Source organism: Hemiscyllium ocellatum, chromosome 5, assembly GCF_020745735.1.
Source record: "Hemiscyllium ocellatum isolate sHemOce1 chromosome 5, sHemOce1.pat.X.cur, whole genome shotgun sequence".
Lineage (NCBI taxonomy): Eukaryota > Metazoa > Chordata > Chondrichthyes > Orectolobiformes > Hemiscylliidae > Hemiscyllium > Hemiscyllium ocellatum.
In genome coordinates, this window is record NC_083405.1 from 16,951,284 (window position 1) to 16,974,377 (window position 23,094).

A 23,094-nucleotide genomic window follows, 5' to 3' on the forward strand; every position below is an offset into this window, starting at 1 on the left:
TCAGCCCATCAAGTCTGCATCAACTCTCTAAAAAGCATCCCACCCTGTCCCCTTCCCCTATAACTCCATATTTACCATGGATAATCCTCCTAGCCTGCATATTCTTGGACACTATAGGGCAATTTAGCATGGCCAATCCACCTAATCTGCACATCTTTAGACTGTCGGAGGAAACCGATACACAGAACAAACTCATACAGTCACCCAATGCTGGAATCGACATAGGTGGACAAATCAAATCAGTAACAACATACAGGAGAAATTCATGGAGTGTATACAGGATCATTACTTCCAGGAACCAACTAGAGAACTGGCCATCCTAGACTTAGGTATGCTGTAATCAGAAAGGAATGACTGACAATTGCTGTGAGGGACCCACTGAGGAAGAGTGACCATAATATGATAGATTTCTTCATTAAGATGAAGAGTAATGAGTTAATTCTGAGAATAGATTCCTGAATCTAAATTAAGAAAACTATTAAGAGTATAAGGTGCTAGTTGGCAATGATAACTTGGGAACATTATTTAAAGGGATGACGGTGGATAAACAAATGGCAAATAATTAAACAATACATGGACTAACTACAACAACTGTTCTTCTGGCACAAAAAGAAAACAGGAAAAGGGGGCTCATGCATTGCTAACAGGGAAATGAAGATCCAAACTGACAAAAAAGGGGCAGTTTAGACTTCAGCAAAGGAGGGCAAATGGATTGATGAAGAGTTGGAAAATACAGTTTGACAATAAGCTTGTAGGGAACATACAAACTGATTGTAAAAGCTTCTGTAAGTATGTGATGAGAAAAAGTTTGTGAAGGTAAATGTACGTTTGTTCCGGTTAGAAACAGGTAAGTTATACTGAGGAACAAAAAGATAGCAGACGAATGAAGTACAGATTTTGGTTCTGTCTTTAGATTTGAGGATTAGCAAATAGTGTCCCAAGAATATTGGGTAGCACAGAGGCTAGTGAGGGAGGCACAAAAAGAACGATATTGAGAAAATTGATGGAACTAAAGGCTGATAAATTCCCACAGCCCCAGATAAAATTATATCCCAGAGTACTTAAGGAACTGGCCCTAGAAATAGTGGATGCATTGGTGGTCATCTTTCAAAATTCTATAGACTTTGGAAGAGTTCTCTTGGATTGGAGTATAGCTAATGCAACCCCTCCATTAAAAAAGGAGACAGAAACAGGCAATCATAGGCTGGTTAGTCTGACATTGGTAGAATCCATTTTGAAAGAGTACTTGGAAAACAGTGGCAGGATCAGACAGAGACAGCATGGATTCACAAAAGGGAAATCATGCTTGACAAGTCTATTGAACTTTTTTGAGTATGTAACTAGTAGAGTTGATAATGAAGAGCCAGCGGACATGGCTTGTTTGTACTTTCAGAAGGCCTTTGATAAGGTCCCACATAAGAGCTTAACACGTAAAAATAAAACACATGGGATTGGGAGTCATGAAATTACATGAATATAGAACTGTTTGGCAGACAGAAACAAATTAGAGGGGTAAATGATTATTTTCTTAAGTGGCAGGCAGTGTTTGGTGGGAAATCAGGGATCAGTGCTTGGATTCCAGCAGGTATTCTCAATATTTATTAATGATTTATATGAGGGAACTAAGTTTAATATCTCCAAATCTGCAGATGATACAAAGTGTCGATGGATGGGAGGATGTAAGGACGATGCAGAGATGCTTCAGCGTGACTGGCACAAGTTGAATGCACAGGCAAATGAAGCAATCATCTGTATAATCTGTAATCTGTGGGTCAGGAAGGCAGATTATCTGAAAAGCTATTGATTGGGAAACAGGAAAATGAAATGAGCTTTGGATGTCTTAGCAATACATACAAGGTTTAGCAGTCAATGAAGACAGTGAGAGGATTTGAATCTAACAGCAAGGAACTTTTGCTGCAATTGTACAGGGCTTTGGTGAGACCAGCAGCATAATGTGTAGCCAAAAAAGAAAATGCTGGAAAATCTCAGCAGGTCTGGTAGCATCTGTAAGGAGAGAAAAGAGCTGACGTTTTGGGTCTAACTGATCCTTTGTCAAAGCTTAAAAAAAAGGGAGAAATGGCGAGGTATTTATACTAGGCTGAGAGAAGGTTCCAGAAGCAAAGGTAGCAATAAAGAGGTGATAATGACAGTGCATAGAGAGATTGTAGGGAGATTAGGAGCTGTGAATGACCAAGGCTGAAGCTGGTGCTATGTGACAAAATATGTGGGGGATAGGGGGGGATGGTTGAAGCAGAAGCAAAATGGAAAACAGGGAAAAAGGGTAGCAAAGAGGGAAGAGGAGAGGAAAAAGGTGATGAGAGAGTGGGGAGCGAGAGAAAGAGAGACAATCAAGAAATAAGAGGTACAGAACAGTGAAAAAAAATTAAAAACGGATAAATAAAATAACGGAGCAGAATGAAAACAGAGAGGTTGAGATGGGATAATCATCTGAAGTTCTTGAATTCAATGTTGAGACCGGCAGGCTGTAATGTGCCTAGTCAGAAGATGAGATGCTGTTCCTCCAGTTTGCATTGATCTTCACTGGAACATCGCAGCAAGCAATGTGGGCACAAGAGCAGGATCATCTACTGAAGTGGTAAGCCATGGGAATGTCCAGGACCTGATCGCGTACAGATTTTTTTTAGCATAATGTGTAAGTTTGGTTTCTTTATCTGAAGAGTGATGCTCTGGCTATGAAAGATGCACAATGAAGGTTACCAGACCAAGTCCTGGGATGGCAGGATTGCTATAGCGACTGACTGGATTGCTTAAGACAATGTTCACTGGAATTGAGAAGAATGATGGGGGGGGGGAATCTCACAGAAGGCTACTGTTTCAGGACTAGACAGGGTGAGCGCATTGAGGATGTTAAAGTCATAGAGACCTACAGAACAGAAAAAGGGCCATCAGTCCAGACCAATCAAAAACATTGACCTAATCCCATTTTCCAGCAATTGGCCTTGTAAACCTTGGCATCGCAAGTGCACATTGGAATATTTTTTAAATGTTAGGAGGGCTTCTGTCTCTATCACATGTCTGGCAGAGAGTCCCAGGTTCACAACATCCTTTGTTGAAAAGGTTTTTCCTCACACCTCCTCCAAACCTTCTGCCCCTCACTTAAATCAATGCCTCTGGTCAATGATCCCGCCATTGAGCGAAAAATTTTCTTCTTGCCTACCCTATCTATAAATCTCAAATTTTATACATCCAAATCATGTTCCCTCTCAATCTCCTCTGCTTTAAGGAAAACAACTCCAGACCGTCCAATTTTCCTTCATAACTGCAACTCTCTAGTCCAGGCAACATCCTGGTAAATCTCATCTGCTTCCACTCCAGTGCTATCACATCCCTCCTGTAACGTGGATTTCAGAACTGCACAAAATATTCTTGTTTTGGCCTCAGCAACAATTTATATAGTTCCAGCATCGCTAATCTTTTTTTCCAAATTATGTCCCTCGGTTAATAAAGGCAAATATACCAAGTACTCTGTTAACTAATTTACCAAGCTGCCAGATACTTTAAGGGAATGCATGCACACGAAGTTCCCTCTGATCCACTGGTGCTTCTCAGGTTCTTATGCATCATGCATTTCAGTGCCTTGTTTGCAAATAAAATTTTACTTCTCAAGAAGTGCTACACATTTGCAGTAAAATCATCAACCCTATGAAAAAGGGAAGTGAACATTTGTTATTTATCACAAATAAATTAATTAAATTTGACACATGCGCAATGTTATTTTCAGAACCGTCAACCTTATTTGCCTGAATCAAACTAGGGGTGTGGCACCATAACTTTGAACTGAATTATTCAACCAAAACAACTCAGATCAGCTTGTGTTACTCCGAGTGCAAACATAATTAGATTTTCTATTTGTGATTACCTTAGATAATTTTACCATAATTTACGACAAAGTTGTGAGATAATGTAGGTACTAGTAATGTATAAAATTGTGCCTTTTGTTCAATGTTGTTTACGCTTTGAATAAGTCATAGGAGATTGATATGTACAATTTGCTAGAACTGTAATTCAGCATACAACACATTTGGATCATCCAATGACTCTAGTCTGGTGAGAACCAAGTGTTTACCCCAAAGACCATTATTCTGAGAACAGCTACCTCTTTTATGTCTGCAGGAATACACCGAGAACTGATTAGATTACTTACAGTGTTGGAAACAGGCCCTTCAGCCCTACAGTCCACACCGACCCGCCGAAGCGCAACCCACCCATACCCCTACATTTACCCTTTACCTAACAATACGGGCAATTTAGCATGGACAATTCACCCGCACATCTTTGGACTGTGGGAGGAAAGTGGAGCACCTGGAGGAAACCCATGCAGACACAGGGAGAATGTGCAAACTCCACACAGTCAGTCGCCTGAGGCGGGAATTGAACCCGGGTCTCTGGCGCTGTGAGGCAGCAGTACTAACCACTATGCCACCATGTCGCCCACTGAATGTTTGGATTTTTTTTTCAAATATGATTAACTATAATCTCTTGCATATCTGAAACAGTGTTTAAAAAAATAGCTAGAACTGTTACTGGGAGTCATTTCTTTTCCACTAAAATTGAACTAGTGTGGACACAAAGTCAGAGGGCCAGGAGGGAGTGACAAAAGGTTACAACACCTTTCCCATTATCTTTGGAATGCTTCAGGTAATCAGTTAGCTCAGTTGCCAAGGTGTGTACGGTGTGATGTAGAATGATAGCAAAGAAACATGTTTAATCCCCATAGCAGCTGTGGGAGATCATGGAGGCCCGCCTCCTCATCTGGGCTAACACTTGCAAAGTAGTGACCTTCCAACTTATGTATAGCCAACTCTTTCTCTTTAAAAGGAATACCCATGGTATTTGTGGACCACGGCTACTTATATGTAATTCTCTTAGGTACACTATATGATGCGATGTTGTCGTCAAGGATGTTTTTCACAGTTTAACATGCAAGGCACTTCTTGAGTACAAATCTCACTATTCATTCTGCTATATCTGATGCCAATATTACTAGTAAATCCAAAAAGTGAAAAAAACTTCATCCACCAACTTCTTACAGACTGGAAATTTCTGTTGTTGGTCTCATGTCTGCAAACTTTTTCTAAGAGTCTAACATTTGCAGTTTTCCAGTTTTTTGACCTTTGTATTTAGGTCTGATATTTAAAGTCAGAGAAAATTACTACAGATACTGGAATCAGTATTGAAAACTGGAATTCACATTAGGTCAGGCAGCATTCATGGAGATGAGCAAACTATTGTTTCAAGTCTAGATGAGTCTTCATCAGAGCACTTACGGAGAGCATTTTTTATTAAAAAGCTTTTCCACAGAGCGAGTGGTTAGGATGTGGAATACATTGTTTAAGCTTGTGGTGGACACAAAAACATACAAAACAGGAACAGAAGTGGGTCATTAACATGGAACAGTACAGGCCTTTCAGATCAACCTAACCTACATACCCCTCAATTTACTGCCATCCTTGTGCTTGTCCAGCAGTTGCTTAAATGTCCCTAATGTCTCTGCCTCTACTCCCACCTCTGGCAGTGCATTCTTCACACCCACCACTCTGCGTAAAGAACCTATCTCTGACATCTCCCTTGTACCTTCCTCCAATCACATTAAAATTATGACCCTTCATGACAGCCATTTCTGCCTTGGGGAAAAATCTCTGACTATCTATTCTATCTATGCTTCTCATTACCTTACACACCTCCATCAAGACACGTCTCTTCCTTCTTCTCTCCAGCGTGAAGAGCCCGAGCTCACTCAACCTCTCTTCATAAGACAAGCCCTCCAATCCAGGCAGCATCCTGGCAAATCTCCTCTGCACCCCCTCTAAAGCATCTACATCCTTCCTAAAATGAGGCAATCAAAACTGGACACAATATTCCAAGAGTGATCTAACCATGGTTTTATAGAGCTGCAGCAAAACCTCACAGACTTTAAACTCAATCCCCCTGTTAATGAAAGCCAAAACACTAGGGAAAGTAAAGGGCCCCTTAAAGTTCAGTAAAGCTGCCAATGTGTGGAACCCCAGGAGACGGAGGTGATACTAAACGAGAATTTTGCATTAGTGTTTACTGTAGGGAAGGATATGGAAGCTAGAGAATTTGGGGAAATAAATAGCGACATATTGAAAAATGTCCATATTAGAGGTGGTGGTGCATGACTTCTTAAGATGCAGAAAGGTGGATAAATCCCTGAGACCTGATCAGGTATACCCTAGAACTCTGTGGGAAGCTAGAGAAGTGATTGCTAGATCCCTTGCTGAGCTTTTTATATCATTGATGAGTTGCTCTAAGACTGAAGGTTGGCCAGTGTGGTGCCACTATTTAAGGAAGGTCATAATGAAAAGCCAGGAAACTATGGACCAGCGGGCCTAACATCAGTGGTAGGCAAGTTGTTGGGTGAATCCTAAAGCATAGGATTTATACATATTTGGAAGGGCAAGGACTGATTAGGCATAATCAACATGGCTTTGAGCATAGGAAGTCCTGTCTCGTTAATTTGATTGAGGTTTTTGAAGAAGTAACAATGAGGATTGATGAAGGCAGAGCAGTGGACATGTCACAGAGCTTCCATGCTGTACAGCATGGAAACAGACCCTTCGGTCCAACTCATCCGTGCTAATTAGATATCATAAAATTAATCTACTCGTATTTGCCAGCATTTGGCCATATCCTTCTAAACTTTTTCTATTCATTAATCCATCCAGATGCCTTTTAAATGCAGTGTGTGTACCAGCCTCCACCACTTTCTCTGGCAGTTCATTCCATACATGCACTGCCCTCTCTGTGAAAAAGTTGTCCCTTAGATCCCTTTTAAATCTTTCACCCTCATATTAAACCTATGCCCTCTAGTTTTGGACTCACCCACCCCAGGGAAAACACTTTGTCTATTTCCCCTATCCATGCATCTCATGATTTTATAAACCTCTATAAAGCCATCCCTCAGTCTCTGATGCTCCAGAGAAAATAGCCCCAGGTATTCAGCCTCTCCTTTTAGCTCAAATCCTCCAACCCTGGCAACATCCTTGTAAATCTTTACTGAACCCTTTCAAGTTTCACAACATCATTCTTAGACCAGGGAGAACAGAACTGAACACAGTATTCCTAAATCAGCCTAACCAATGCCCTGTACAGCCGCAACTCCTATACCCAATACACTGACAAACAAAGGAAATCCTACCAAATGCCTTCTTCACTATCTTATCTACCTGCAACTCCACTTTCAAAGAACCAAGAACCTACACTCCAAGGTCTCTTTATTCAGCAATACTCCCCAGGGACCTTAAGTGTATAATTCCTGCCATGCCTTTGCTTTTCCAAAATGCAGCACCTCACATTTGTCTAAATTAAACTCCATCTATCATTTCTCAGCCCTTTGGCCCATCTGATCAAGATCCCATTGTACTCTGAGATAACCTTCTTCGCTATCCGTTACACATCCAATTTGGTGTCATCCGCAAACTTACTAACTATATCACCAATGTTCAGATCAGAATCAGTTATATAAATGACAAAAGGCAGTTCATCCAGCACTGATCTTTGTAGCACTCTGCTGGTGATAGGCCTCAAGTCTCAAAGGCAACCCTCCATCATCACCCTCTATCTCCTACATTAAACCCAGTTCTGTACATAAATGGCTAGTTCTCCCTGTATTCCACGTGATCTAACCTTACTAAGCAGTTTACCATGAGGTACTTTGTCGAACACCTTACTAAATTCCATATATCATTCTGCCCTCATCATATTCCTTGATTTACTTGCATTCACATTCTTGCATTCCAAATGTTAGAATGTCAGGTACACCTCAAGCCTTGCTGTTTGCAAGCATTTTGTCAGAATGATCTAAAATCACAAAGAGAATAGAGATTTATATCATTGATCGGTATATTCCATGACAAACAGATAGTTTGCATTCAAATAGTATGATGTACAGTGCCACATTTTCCAGTTTAAAAAAAGTCACTCCAATCAACGTTTTTAATGCCATCTCATCATTCTCCCTGTAATCAAGATTCAAATACAGCACCATAAAACAGATTGGTGTGGATGTGAATTCTTTAAAAAAAAACTATTAAATTCAAGCCAGTTTGACTTACCCGAGAGGAATGCAACCTTCTCCTTGAGTATTGGCAGAACTTCCGTTGCCTTCATCTCATCATTTTTACGAAAACCTAAAAAAATTAGAATAAAATTATTCAAATATAGTTTCCAAACATAAAATAAACAAAAGCAAATACTACAATTGGGATTATTTGTCAGTTAGGATGCGAATATTTAGTAATTGTCAACGCTTGCAGAAACAAGGTTAAAACAGTGCCACATCTCTAATAAGAGAGACAATTTTCCTGTCACAAACAAAAATTGTAGAAATCCAGAATAATACCATAACTAATACCCAAATTTTAGCCCATGAAGTTTGACAGATGTTTCATGTTTCAATCATTTCATAGAACTATCGTCATTCACAATTCTGCAAGTTGCACTCTATATTCTGACAGGAAGACTAAGATTTATTTTTCCCCAACAAAGCACCTATCTGCTAGTTTACAGAAATATTAAAAACCGATAAAACAAGTTCCTTCAGATATTTTAAAAAGAATGCACAAAGTAAGGATTGGTTCTATAGCAAATGAGTCTAGGGAATTAGTAATGAAGCAAAAAGAAATGGCAGACAAATTAAACCGATATCCTGCAACAGTCTCATTAGAGATGAAATAAGTATCATCGCGAGGAGAGCTGAGGTTTATAGTGGAAGAATATGAATGCATGGGGCATGGTAAATTAGGTCGAATACTGAATTAAGAATTAAAATCAAGAATTGAAAGGGAATGAAGAACTCAAGAAAAGTACAACTACCAGGGAAGATTTTTCGGGAGCATGAGGAGAGAAGGAGAGAGGAGCGAGCACTGCCAGGAGGTAAGTTTCCCACTTAAAAGGGACTTACCTCTAGTGCCAGGCTTCCATTTTTTTTCAGGAGCAGCGAGGAGAGAGGGAGAGAGGCTGCTGGGAAGGTAAGTGACTGCTTTAAAAACTTACCTAGTGAATAGGCGGAGTCAATGCTGAGCAGGAGTGGACAGGAGACTGCTGAGTAAGTGAAGCAATATATTTGGGCGGTTGCATTACCTGAAACACTACTTAGGTAGTGTCTCCCACCCATCCTCCTCCACTAACCAAAACAAGGTTGTGCGCCGGATTGGTAAAGTAACTAGTTTTTTTATTATTTATTTTTCAATAGTCTGGGAATTTAGAATAGTAGGAATGGAGGTTAAGGCAATTGAATGTTCCTCCTGCAGAAAGCAGAATGTGGGAGTAAGGGCACCACTAGTGTCCTTGCTGACTGCATCTGTGGGAAGTGAACCCAATTCCAGCTCCTCAAAAACTGTGTTAGGGAACTGGAGCTGGAGTTGGATGAACTTCGAATCATTCGGGAAGCGGAGGGGGTTATTGAGAGGAGTTACAGGGAGGTAGTCACACCTCAGGTACAAGAAAAAGGCAGATGGGTTACAGTCAGGGGACGAAAAAGGAACCGGCAGACAGTGCAGGGATCACCTGTGGCCATTACCCTCAACAACTAGCATACCGTTTTAGATATTGTTCGGGGTGGGGAGGACTTATCAGAGTCTGCCCCTGGTGCTAGAAGGGAATGGGTGACTGGACCAGAGCATTAGTCATCAGGGACTCCACAGTTGGGGGAAAGATAGGAGTTCTGTGAGAACGAGAGAGACTCACTTTTGGTATGTTGCCTCCCAGGTGCCAAGGTTCGTGATGTCTCGGATCGTGTTTTTGGGATCCTTGAGGTGGAGGGGGAGCAGCCTAAAGGTGTGGTCCACATAGGCAATAACAACATAGGTCGGAAAAAGATGGGGATTTAAGGCAGAAATTCAGGGAGCTAGAGTGGAAGCTTGGAGCGAGAACAGAGTTGTTATCTCTGGTTTGTTGCCCATGCCACATGCTAGTGAGGCGAGGAATAGGGAGAGAGAGGACTTGAACATGTGACTACAGGGATAGAGCAGGAGGGAGGGTTTCAGATACCTGGATAATTGGGGTCATTCTGGGGTAGGTGGGACCTCTACAAACAAGATAGTCTACACCTGAACCAGAGGGGAATCACTATCTGGGGCCGGAGCAGTATTTGTTAATGCTCTTCAGGAGGGTTTAAACCAATGCAATGTGTGTGGGGGAGGGGGAACCTAAATAGTAGTCCCAGTGTCAAGGAGGTTGAGAGTAGCAAGGTCAGAAATATGGTTTCAAGGTCACAAGAATGCACCGGCAAGCAAGTTGGTTTGAAATTGTCTACTTCAATGCCAGGAGCATCAGAAATAAGGTGGGTAAACCTGCAGTATGGGTTGGTCCCTGGGACTTCGATGTTGTGGCCATTTTGGAGACATGGATAGAGAAGGGACAGAAATGGGTGTTGCAGGTTCTGGGATTTAGATGTTTCAGCAAGAACAGAGAAGATGGTGAAAGAGGGGGAGGTGTGGCATTGTTAGTCAAGGACAGTATTACAGTGGCAGAAATGATGTTTGAGGACTCATCAACTGAGGTAGTATGGGCTGAGGTGAGAAATGAGAAAGGAGAGGTGACCCTGTTGGGAGTTTTCTATAGGCCTCCAAATAGTTCCAGAGATGTAGAGGAAAGGGTAAAAAAGAAAATTCAGGATAGAAGCGAGAGTAACAAGGTAGTTGTCATGGGGGCTTTAACTTTCCAAGTATTGACTGGAAATACTATAGCTTGAGTATTTTAGATGGGTCAGTTTTTGTCCAAGGCGTGCAGGAGGCTTTCCTGAAACAGTATGTAGACAGGCCAACAAGGGGCGAGGCCACATTAGATTTGGTACTAGGTAATGAACCCGGCCAGGTATTCGATTTGGAGGTAGGTAAGCACTTTGGTGACAGGGACCACAATTCGGTTATATTTACTTTAGCGATGGAAGGGATAGATATATATTGCAATGCAAGAGTTATAGCTGGGGGAAAGGCAATTATGATGCAATTCAGCAAGATTTAGGATGCATAGGATGGGGAAGGAAACTGCAGGGGATGAGCACAATTGAAATGTGAAGCTTATTTGAGGAACAGCTACTGCATGCCCGAGATAAGTACATACCTGTCCGGCAGGAAGGAAGTGGTCAAGTGAGGGAGCTGTGGCTAAAGAAGTTAAATCTCTTGTCAAGAGGAAGAAGGCGGTTTATATTAGGATCAGACGTGAAGGCTCAGTTAGGGCGGTTGAGTTACAAGTTAGCCAGGAAAGAACTAAAGAAATAACTAAGAAGAGACAGGAGAGGACATGAGAAGTCACTGGCAGATAGAATCAAGGAAACCCCTAAAGCTTTCTGTGGGTATATCAGGAATAAGAGAATGACTAGAGTAAGATTAGGGCCAATCAAGGACATTGATAGGAAGTTGTGCATGAAGACAGAGGAGATAGGAGAAGCGCTAAATGAATATTTTCATGGGCATTCACACTGAAAAAAGACAATGCTGTCGGGGAGAATATTGAGATGCAGGTTACTGAACTAGTTGGGATTGAGGTTCACAAGGAGGTGGTGTGTGACGTCACTGTCTACAGGAATAGACTCAAAAGACTTGAGAATAGCAAATGTTGCCTCCTTGTTCAAAAAGGGGAGTAGAGACAGCCCTGGTAATTATTAACCAGTGAGCCTTACTTCGGTTGTGGGCAAAGTGTTGGAAAAGGCTATAAGAGATAGGATTTATAGTCATCTAGAAAGGAATAAGTTGATTTGGGATCATCAATACAGTTTTATGAAGGGTAGGTCGTGCCTCACAAGCCTTACCGAGTTCTTTGAGAAGGTGACCAAACAGGTAGATGAGGGTAAAGTAGTTGATGTGGTGTATATGGATTTCAGTAAGGCATTTGATAAGGTTCCCCATAGTAGGATATTGCACAAAGTAGGGAGGCAAGGGATTGAAGGTGATTTAGCAGTTTGGATCAGAAATTGTCAAGACCGAGGATGGTGGTTGATGGGAAATGTTCATCCTGGAGTTCAGCTACTAGTGGTGTACTGCAAGGATCTGTTTTGAGGCCACTGCTGTTTGTCATTTTTATAACTGATCTGGATGAAGGTGTAGAGTGATGGGTTAGTAAGTTTGTGGATGACACATAGGTTGGTGGAGTTACGGACAGTGCCAATGTACGTTGCAGAGGGGCATAGGTAAACTGCAGATTTGGGAAGAAAGGTGGCAAGTGGAGTTTAATGTGGAAAAGTGTGAGGTGATTCACTTTGGAAGAAGCAACAAGAATAAAGAATACTGGACTAATGGTAAGATCCTTGGCAGTGCAGATGAGCAGAGAGATTTCAGATGCCTGAAAGTTGCCACCCAGGTTGATAGGGTTGTTAAGAAGACATACTGTATGTTAGCTCTGACTGGAAGAGGGAGTGAGTTTTGGAGCCATTGAGGTCATGTTGCAGCTGTATAAAACTCCGGTGTGCCTGCAATTGTACAGTTCTGGTCAGCGCATTGTTAGAAGGATGTGGAAGCTTTGGGAAGGGTTCAGAGGTCTTACGAGGAAAGGCTGAGGGACTTGTAGCTGTTTTCATTAGGGAGAAGAAGGTTGAGAGGTGACTTAACTGAGACATATAAGATAATCAGAGGGTTAGATAGGATGGATAGTGAGAGCTTTGATTTCCTCTGATGGTGATGGCTAGCACGAGGGGACATAGCTTTAAATTGAGGGGTAATAGATATAGAACAGATGTCAGAGGCAGTTTCTTCACTCAGAGATTAGTAGGGGCATGGAATGCACTGCCTGTGACAGTAGTAGACTCGTCAACTTTAAGGGCATTTAAATAGTCATTGGATAAACATGTGGCTGAACATGGAATAATGGGAATGTTTGCCGAGTTGGGAAGTTGACTTGCAGATGTTCCGTCCCTTGTTTAGGATAGATGGGCTTCAAACTAATTCCACAGGACGACACAACATCGAGGACCGAAGAGACTGTACTGCACTGCAATGTTCTATGCTCTCAGTGAAAAATCACACAACGCCAGGTTATAGTCCAACAAGTTTAGATTAGATTAGATTACTTAGATTAGATTACTTACAGTGTGGAAACAGGCCCTTCAGCCCAACAAGTCCACACCGACCTGCCGAAGCGCAACCCACCCATACCCCTACATTTACCCCTTACCTAACACTACGGGCAATTTAGCATGGCCAATTCACCTGACCCGCACATCTTTGGACTGTGGGAGGAAACCGGAGCACCCGGAGGAAACCCACGCAGACACGGGGAGAACGTGCAAACTCCACACAGTCAGTCGCCCGAGTCGGGAATTGAACCCGGGTCTCAGGCGCTGTGAGACAGCAGTGCTAACCACTGTGCCACCGTGCCGCCCATCAGGTGGTTGAAGGAGCAGCGTTCTGAAAGTTAGTGCTTCCAATTAAACCTGTTGGACTATAACCTGGTGTTATGTGATTTTACACTTTGTACACCCCAGTGGATGTATTATACTTGGATTTCCAGAAAGCCACTGATAAGTTACCACATCAAAGGTTACTGCAGAAAATCAAAGCTCATGGTGTTGAAACAAACATAGTGGCATGGATAGAGGTTTGGCTGGCTGACAGAAATCAGAGTAGGGATAGAGTCATAAGAGTGATATCGCACGCAAATAGACTCTTCAATACAACCAGTCCATACCGAAAATCATCCCAAATGAACTAGTCCCATCTGCCTGCTCCTGGTCCATATCTCTGCAAACCTTTCCTAATCATGTACTTATCTAAACGTCTTTTAAATGTCATGATTGTATCCACATGCACTACTTTCTGAAGAAGTTCTTTCTACACATGAACCACCCTCTGTGTACATAATTTGCCCCAAGTCTTTTTTAAATCTCTCTCCTGTCATCTTAAAAATGCCCTTTGTCTTGAAATCCCTCATCCATCTATCTGTCCTCTATTTATAATCCTCATTATTTTATGAACTTCTTGGAAGATTACTGTCAACCTCCTACAATCCAGTGAAAGAACTCCCAGCCTATCCAGCCTTGCTTTATAACTCAAAACATTCCATAGCTGGCAATATCCTGCTAAATCTCTTCCAAACCAGTCCAGCTTAATATCATCCTTTGGATAACCAGGTGACAGATGAGGGCTCACCAATGTCCTATACAACTTCAACATAATTTCCCAACTCCTGTACTCAAAGTACTGAGCAATGAACAAGTATGCCAAAAGCATTTTTAACCACCCTGTCTACATAAATGAGATGTCATGTCTAGTGTGCTACAGGGGTCAGTGCTGATGCCTCAATTCTTCACAACTTAGATAAATGATTTGGATGAAAGGTCATAACATATGGTAGCTAAGTTTGTTGATGGCACAAAAACAGGTAGGGAACTGACTTGTGAAGTGGACGTAATGAGCCTACAAAGGAATATAGATAGATAAAGTGACTGGGCAAAGACACAGCAAATCGAGTATAATATGACAAAGTGTAAAGCCAACCATTTGGGCTGAAAGAATCAAAAAGTAGATGACCTAAATTGTGAGGAACTGCAGAGTTCTGAGATACTAAGAGATCTAGATATCCTACTGCATGAATCATAGAAGGCAAATATGCTGATACAGCAAGGAAGTGAACAGAATGCTGCATTTGACTGCAAGAGGGGCTGAATGCAAGAATAGGGAAATTATGCTTCAGTTCCACAAGTCATCGGTGAGAGCACATATGGAGAATTGTGTACAATACTGGTCAACATACTTATGGAAGGGGTTAACGTATCAGAACCAATTCAGAGAAGGTTTACTTGAAACGCATAGATTACCTAATGTATCCTCTGGTAGGAGAGTCAGAAGTGTCAAAATTGAAATATTTAAGATCCAAAAAGGTCTTGACCAGGCAGATGTCAAAAGAATGTTTTCTCTTTAGCAAAATACTAAAACACGGAATCATAATTTAAAAAACAGAAGATTAACATTGTCTGAGGGTTGAGAGGCTTCCTCAAAAGGCAACAGATGCAGAATTTTTACATATTTATAAGGACGAAAAGTAAACAGATTCTTGTTTACCGGGGGATGAAAGATTAGTGGAGGTATTGGAGGATGTTAAGCAGGAAAGAAATCAAGCAAAGAATTAGGAGAGCAAAAAGGGGCCATGAAATGACCTTGGCAGGTAGGGTTAAAGAGAATCCCAAGGCATTCCCTACATACATAGAAAACAAGAGGATAACTAGACAGAAGGTCGGACAACTCAAGGTTCGGGGGGAAACCTGTGCTTGGAGACAGAGAATGTGGGCACGATCCTAAATGAATATTTTGTGTCGGTATTCACCCAGAAGAAAGATATCAAGGATAGTGAGATTTGTGTGGGCATGTGAGGGCATTTTGAGATCAATAAAGAAGTGGTGTTGGGTCTTATGAAGAGCATTAAGGTGAATAAGTCTCCAGCGTCCAATGGTCTCCATCACAGGTTATTGAAAGACGCAATGGAGGAGATTGCTGGGGCCTTGACCAAGGTCTTTGTATCCTGGCTAGCCACTGGAGAGATCCCAGAGGAGTGGTGAGTACCTGATATTGTTCCTCTATTCAACAAGGGAAATAGGAACAATCCGAGAAACTACAGGCTGTTGAGTCTCACCTGAGTGGTTGGGAAGCTATTGGAGAGAATTCTTAGGCTTGGGATTTATGTGCATCTGGAAAAACATGGCCTAATTAGGGATAGTCAGCATAGCTTTGTGCGGGGCAGATGATGTCTTACTAACTTGACTGAATTTTTCAAGGAGATGACAAAGGGTACTGCCGTGGATGCCGTCTACTAATAAGGCTTTCTACAAGGTGCCTCCACAAGGCTCATGCAGAAGATTAAGATACATGGGATCCACATCAACTTTGACAACCTTCTATAACTCCACTAATCTTTGTATTGTCTGCAAAATTACAAACCCACCCATCTACATTTGCACAGAAGTATTTATATATTTCACAAATAGCAGAGGTCTCAGTACGGATCCCTGTGGAACTCCACTAATCACGGACCTCCAGCCTGAAAAATACCCTTCTACCACTACTCTCAGTCTTCTATAGGCAAGCCAAAAGGTATGCCCAAAACGTCGATTCTCCTGCTCCTTGGATGCTGCCTGACCTGTTGTGCTTTTCCAGCACCACACTCTTGACTCTGATCTCCAGCATGTTCAGTCCTCACTTTGTCCCGGTCAGAATCTTTCTCCCAGAGTTGAACTTTCTAATACTCGGGGGCATGCAGTTAAGGTGAGAGCTGTAAAGATAAAAGGAAATGTGGGGCCACGTTTTTTTTAAAACACAGAGTGGTAGGCTTGACTGCAACAAAAGCAGGCTTGACTGACCAGAAGACTAATTCCTTGTTCTACTTACGATTACATAGTCTAACAGCACGGAAACAGGGCCTTTGGCCCAAACTGGTCTATGCCAAACAGACTGTCCATCCACGCTAACCCCATTTCCCTGCACTTGGCCCATATCCTTCTAATCCTTTCCTATCCATGTATTTGTCCAAATGCATTTTAAATGCCGTTAATGTACCCTCCTTAAACACTTCCGCTGGCAGCTCATTCCAATGCATACCACCCTCTGTGTAAAAAAAAGTTGCCCTTCAGGTTCCATTTTATTCTTTCCCTTCTAACCTTCTAAACTGATGCCCTCTAGTCCTTGATTCCCCAACCCTGGGAAAAAGACTTAGTGCATTCAATCTATCCATGTCTCTCATGAACTTAAACACCTTTATTGTGATACTAAAGAGTTAATTTGCTCTGCTGACCTGCAAGAAATTGAATGCACCAGGAGTAGGGTGGTGTGTCTTTGTCTTATAGGTGGAATGTGGGAGGTTTACATTCCCATCCAGGGATGATATACACTTTCATCCCTATTCAGAAATCACAAAGAACATTATAGTTGGAATTTGCAAAAAAAAATTTGCAACAGATTTGACCATTAAGGGGTGATTTGAATTACATTGTCTCTGGAGGTGAAGTGGTAACTGCATTGTATCTTGAGTGGCATGTCACCGAGGGAGTGGCTGAGGGCTGTCTTGTGAGCATTACTAACTGTGATGTAAAGATTTTGTATAAAGGAAGGACTGTTTCCTTTGTTCAGGGAGGGCTTTTGCCACGACTCCGTAAGCCTAGCGAGGTGTGTGTTAAAGCTTCCTCCAGAGACATCCTTGGACATACCTCGCAAGCATGGCGAGAAGTGTTCAGAGTTTCTCCAAACCTTGTACTGTACTGCGCTTATTATGTTTGGTTGCTTGTTCACAGAGGTTGCGTGTGTTGCAGTTGCATCAACTGTGCAAGAATCTAAGGAGAAAAGTAACTTAACACTATGAGGTGCCACCTCAGTCTCCTACATTCTAAAGAAAATAGTCTTGGCTTGTCCAACCTCTCCCTATAACTCAGATCATTGAGTCTAGACAACATCCTTGGAGTTTTCTTCTGCACTCTTTCCAGTTTAATAACATCCTTCCTATAACAAGGTGACCAAACCTGAACACAATACTCCAAGCACAGCCTCACTAAAGTCTTCTATAACAGCAACATACCTTCCCAATTTCTACATTCAATGCCCTGACTGATGAAGGCCAGTATGCCAAAAGCTTTCTTCACTGCCTATCTACCTGTGATTCCACTTTCAGAGAACTGTGCACCTGAACTCCTAGGTCCCTCCAGTTCCACTACACTCCTTAAGGCCTTACCATTCACCATGAAACTCCTACCTTGATTTGACTTTCCAAAATGTAAGACCTCACACTTAAAGTCATAGAGTCATAGAGTCATACAGATGTACAGCACAAAAACAGACCCTTCGGTCCAACTCTTCCATGTCGACCAATATCCCAACCTAATCTAGTCCCATTCACCAGCACTTGGCTCATATCCCTCTAAACCATTCCTATTAATATATTTACCCAGATGCCTTTTAAATGCTGTAATTGTGATCGCCTCCACACTTCCTCTGGCAACTCATTCCATACACACACCACCCTCAGCTTGAAAAGGTTGCCCCTTAGGTCCCTTTTAAATCTTTCTCCTCTCACCCTAAACCTATGCCCTCTGGTTCTGGACTTCCCAACCCAAGGGAAAAGATTTTGTCTATTTATCCTATCCATGCCCTCAGCCTCTGACACTCCAGGAAAACAGCCCCAGCCTTTTTATGGTGCTGGACACAGCAGTTGCCGTACCAGGCCGTTATGCACTCAGACAGAATGCTTTCAATGGTGCATATGTAAAAGTTGCTCAGGATCCCTCTGAACATGCTGAATTTCCTAAGCCACCTGAGGAAGATGATGCATGCAATGTGCCAGAAATTGGATCCTTGCTTCATGGATTCCAGTCTGAAAGTAGCGCTCCAGCCAACAGAGCCAGAAAAAAGATCCTCTTCCTCACCTGATGGGCGAAAAAATGCCCTTCCATGAGACTAGGACGGGAGGTGAGTGCCGAATCTATGAAGGGGGACACAATGCAGGAAGAGCAAGAAGAAGCTCCTGCGTTCACGACACTTCAGGCTTTGTACCTCAGCAAATTTTTAAATTGTGTCCTTTACATTGACATCCAAGACATGAAAATAACCCAATCCAAAAGACAACCATTCGCCACTACTCTCTGCTTCCTGTCACTCAGCCAAGTAGGTAACCATCCGTTATTCCAAGGGATCCAAATTTGTGAGCCAGATTATTACGTGACAATTTATCAAATGCTTTACAGAAATTCATATACATGACATCAATTACCTTACCCTCAGTCACCTCAGCAAAACCTTCTTACCTCAAAAAATACAAGCATGCTTGTTAAAAATGAAATTCCTTTACTAGATCTGACTTTTTAAAAATGATTTGTATACTTCAGCTCAATGCAGGTCAAGGGGGAAAAATGTCTATATCTGGAGTTAATATCAAACTAAATTCTAGCTTTAATAATAAAAACAAAATGTTGCAGACGTTGGAAATTTGAAACAAAATAAATCCTAGCATTGACTTGAGTCCTGCTCCTTTTAAACCCATCCAGTTAAAATTATTAAAACTAAATATTCCACCTTTCATATATCCTTTCAATGTGCAGTTTGCTCAAGGTGGAGAGCGATCAGAAAGCCTTCGCTTGAAGATGTGATTCTGGAAATTGTGGTTTTAAGTAAACAACTTAAATAGATCATAATTGTCCATCAGAATCAATTCATAAAGCAAAAGTTAGATTTTTTTGAAAGCTTGTTGTCTGGAAAAAACACAATGAAAATAAATAGCTTATTAATGAAGAGAAAATATTGCATCTATGGGGAACAGCAGGAGAGTGGGACCACATGCAGTTGGATAGCTAATACAAAGAACCAGTAGAAGCTTGATAGACCAAATAGCTTCCTTCTGTGCTGCATAATATGATAATTCTATGAAGAAAGACACAGGTTTACTGACCCTTATCATAAACTCCACTGAAAACTGTCATATTTTTCCCTGCCAGATTTAAAAACATTGTTCACCAAGTGTTTTCTTCTGGCCCGACAGCTGCATGAATTTTCATTCAAGAAATCCTGTGTTTCACCTTTACACGCTCTTTATCTCTGAATATTGCATGTAGTTGCCCCGATGATTTACTTCCCAAGTATCCTCAACCCTTTGAAGTTAACATTTAATCCTGTTCATAGATAGCTAATGGAGATCTGAAGTCACTTTTAGATTGATTTGTAGCATCCTTTCTCTAAATTTTCAGATTTGTGTCAATACGATTTTGATTCATTTACTGAATGCAGATCTGCAATGACAACATGGAACTCCAGTAACATGCAATGCTGATAACGACAATTCAGGCAATTACATAAAAACAACTAAAGTGCAACAAGTTGGAAAGGCAGTCCCCAAACAATTAGCGAAGTTAAAACAAAATGGCATTAAATGGGGTAATTTAAAACAAGGTACAAAGTAGAGAGTAAAGAAGTGCTTAAGTTCAATGATTACAACTCCCCAAAAAGACTGACATTGTCTCCATGTGGATGCAGTTGTTCTCTTGTCAGCACACAACCTTACATGAACAACCATTATTCAATCCAACCACATAGCCCTCAATTCCTGATCCAGAGTTATATAGCACAATGCAAACAGTATGTTCCCTTTTTGCCACTGATATGAAGGATAGTCATATTGTTCAACAGGAGGGAGAAAATTACTTCAGGACATTTGATGCTCTGAATCCCAAATTGAAATATAGTATTTATAACCTAATCACATCTAATTAGAAGTACAAGCTACTTAAAATTAAATTATTTTGAAGAACTTGCACCTCTGATGAAATGCATATTCATAAAAGACAGCAGTATCACGGCAGTTGAATAAATTTAAATAATTCAAATTATTGCTATGACACTTCTATATCGAACCAAGAGAAGTGGCTCACGTGCAGAATGAACTGCCAGAGGTGGATGCAGGTAAGTTACAATGTTTAAAAAAAACATTGGCAGGCAGGTGGGACTAGGTTAGTTTGGGAACATGTTCAGTATGGACTGGTTGGATTGAAGGGTTTGATTCCATGCTGTATGACTCTATAACATAGTAATCAGCAAAAGCTGTCCAAAGATCAAAATGGAAATTGTAGTAAAGAATGGAAAACTGATGGTACTGTACATCGAAGCAAGTTACTTCATATTTCACAGCATTAATTGACCTGAACTGACAAGCAATGTTATAGGAATCATTCCTTTGAATTACAGCAATGACAACCTAGCCATATTTGTTTGCCAGATAGAACTATTTTGCACATGATAAAAGTCTATTATAACTGCATACTGACAAAACCTTATGATATTTTTTCCTTCTTGTCGAGTCATACAGCATGGATTCAGACCCTTCGGCCTGACAATCCATGCCAAACATCATCCCAAATCAAACTAGCCCCGTCTGCTTGTTCCTGGCCCATATCCCTCCAAATCTTTTCTAGTCTTGTATCTATCCAAATATCTTTTTAACATTGTAATTGTATCTGCATCCATCACTCCCTCAGGAAGTTCATTCCACAGGCAACCATTCTCTATGTAAAACACTTGCCTAATGTTTTTTAAAGTCTCTCTCCTCTCACCTTAAAAATATGTCCCCCTACTCTTGAAATTCCCCCATCCTACGGAAAAGACAACGAAATTAACTCTATCTATACCTCTCATTATTTTATAACTTCTATCAGGTTGCCTCTCTACTTCCTACACTTCAGTGAAAGAAGTCCTATCCTATCCAGCTTTTCTTTATATCTCAAACCTTCCCTTCTCAGCAACATCTTGGTAAACCTCTTCTAGGCCCATTCCAGCTTGATGATATCCTTTTTACAACTGGGAAACCTACAGAACAGGCCTCACCAATGTCCTGTACAACCTCAACATGATTCCCAACTCCTACACTCAAAGGACTGAACATGAAGGCAAGCGTGCCAAATGCCTTTTTAACCACCTTGTCTATATGTGACATAAACTTCAAAGAAACATGTACCTGCACCCCTAGGTCCCTCTGTTCCACAACACTACGCAAGGCACTACCATTAACTGTGGAAGCACTACCCTGGTAAAGTGTTTCAACTTTACAAAACATTTGAAGTTTGCAAGTAACTTGTAAATAAATTTTTAAATTTAAGATTACAAAAGAGTTACTACTTCATCAAGCGATAATGTAAATGTCTTTTAAAACAAACTCTAAATTTCCACTTGCAGAATATAAACTCTCTTTCTACCACTTCTTCTGTCTCTACAACCACAGTTCCCACAATATCCAGCCACAGGTGGGACAAAATTAATTCTTGAACTATTTCAAATTAATGCTGCACCATAACCTTAGAGCACCAGGGTGGCACTATTGTTAGCACTGCTGCCTCACAGCACCAGGGATATGGGTTCAATTCTAGCCTCAGACAACTGTCTGCATGGAGTCTGAACACTCTCCTATGTTTATGTGGATTTCTGCCAGGTGCTCTGGTTTCTTTCCACAGTCCAAAATATGCAGGTTAGATGGATTGGCCATGCTAAATTGCCCAGTAGCATCCAGCATGTAGGCTAGGTGAATCAGCCATGGTAAAATACAGAGTTAATGGTGTTAGGGTGGGAAGCTGGATCTTGGTGGGATGCTCTTGGAGGTTCAGCTAAGACCAAATGGGCCAAATGACTTCTATCTGCACTGTAGGGATTCATGATCCCGTGATGTCAAAAGTATAATTTTCCCATTTCTTAAATATTTACAGAAGTTATTTCTTAAATCATATATAAAAAACAATACTGGTGAATAAGCAAATGTTTCACTCCAACCTTCACTAACATAACTGCAATCACTATCCAAAGAGAGGGGTACTTCCAGTTGAATGACCTATGCCAACAATGTAAATAACAGGAGCTCTCTACCTTCTCTGGAGCATGATAGTCATTTCATTCAGCAGATGAAATGCAAACATCATTACACAAAGTGCAAAAGTAATAAATTATGAGAAATGCAACAGTCATCCAGTTGTGCTATTTTGAAGCAGTGGCACGAAAGCCAAATTCAGATAGGCTATAACATTTTGGAGGAGAAAGTGAGGACTGCAGATGCTGGAGATCAGAGCTGAAAATGTGTTGCTGGAAAAGCGCAGCAGGTCAGGCAGCATCCAAACAGCAGGATCGTCGATGTTTCGGACATGAGCCCTTCTTCAGGAATGAGGAAAGTGTGCCCAGCAGGCTAAGATAAAAGGAAGGGAGGAGGAACTTGGGGGAGGGGTGTTGGAAATGTGATAGGTGGAAGGAGGTCAAGGTGAGGGTGATAGGCTGGAGTGGGGGTGGGGGCGGAGAGGTCAGAAGATTACAGGTTAGGAAGGCAGTGCTGAGTTTGAGGGATTTGACTGAGACAAGGTGGGGGGAGGGGAAATGAGGAAACTGGAGAAATCTAGGTTCATCCCTTGCAGTTGGAGGGTTCCTAGGCGGAAGATGAGACGCTCTTCCTCCAGCCGTCGTGTTGCTATGGTCTGGCGATGGAGGAGTCCAAGGACCTGCATGTCCTTGGCGGAGTGGGAGGGGGAGTTGAAGTGTTGAGCCACGGGGTGGTTGGGTTGGTTGGTCCGGGTGTCCCACAGGTGTTCCCTGAAATGTTCCGCAAGTAGACGGCCTG

The 23,094-nt window shown here is 41.6% G+C and overlaps 1 protein-coding gene across 5 annotated transcripts in view; it reads right to left on the bottom strand.

The window, feature by feature from the left end:
* The window catches only part of LOC132815624 (triple functional domain protein), a 547,994-nt gene that overhangs the window by 363,892 nt on the left and 161,008 nt on the right, over positions 1-23,094 (bottom strand). For all 5 annotated transcript variants that reach the window (XM_060824568.1, XM_060824569.1, XM_060824567.1 and 2 more), the window contains exon 2: positions 8,097-8,171. In XM_060824568.1, the coding sequence (XP_060680551.1) occupies positions 8,097-8,171 (75 nt within the window). The remainder of the gene's footprint in view (positions 1-8,096; positions 8,172-23,094) is intronic.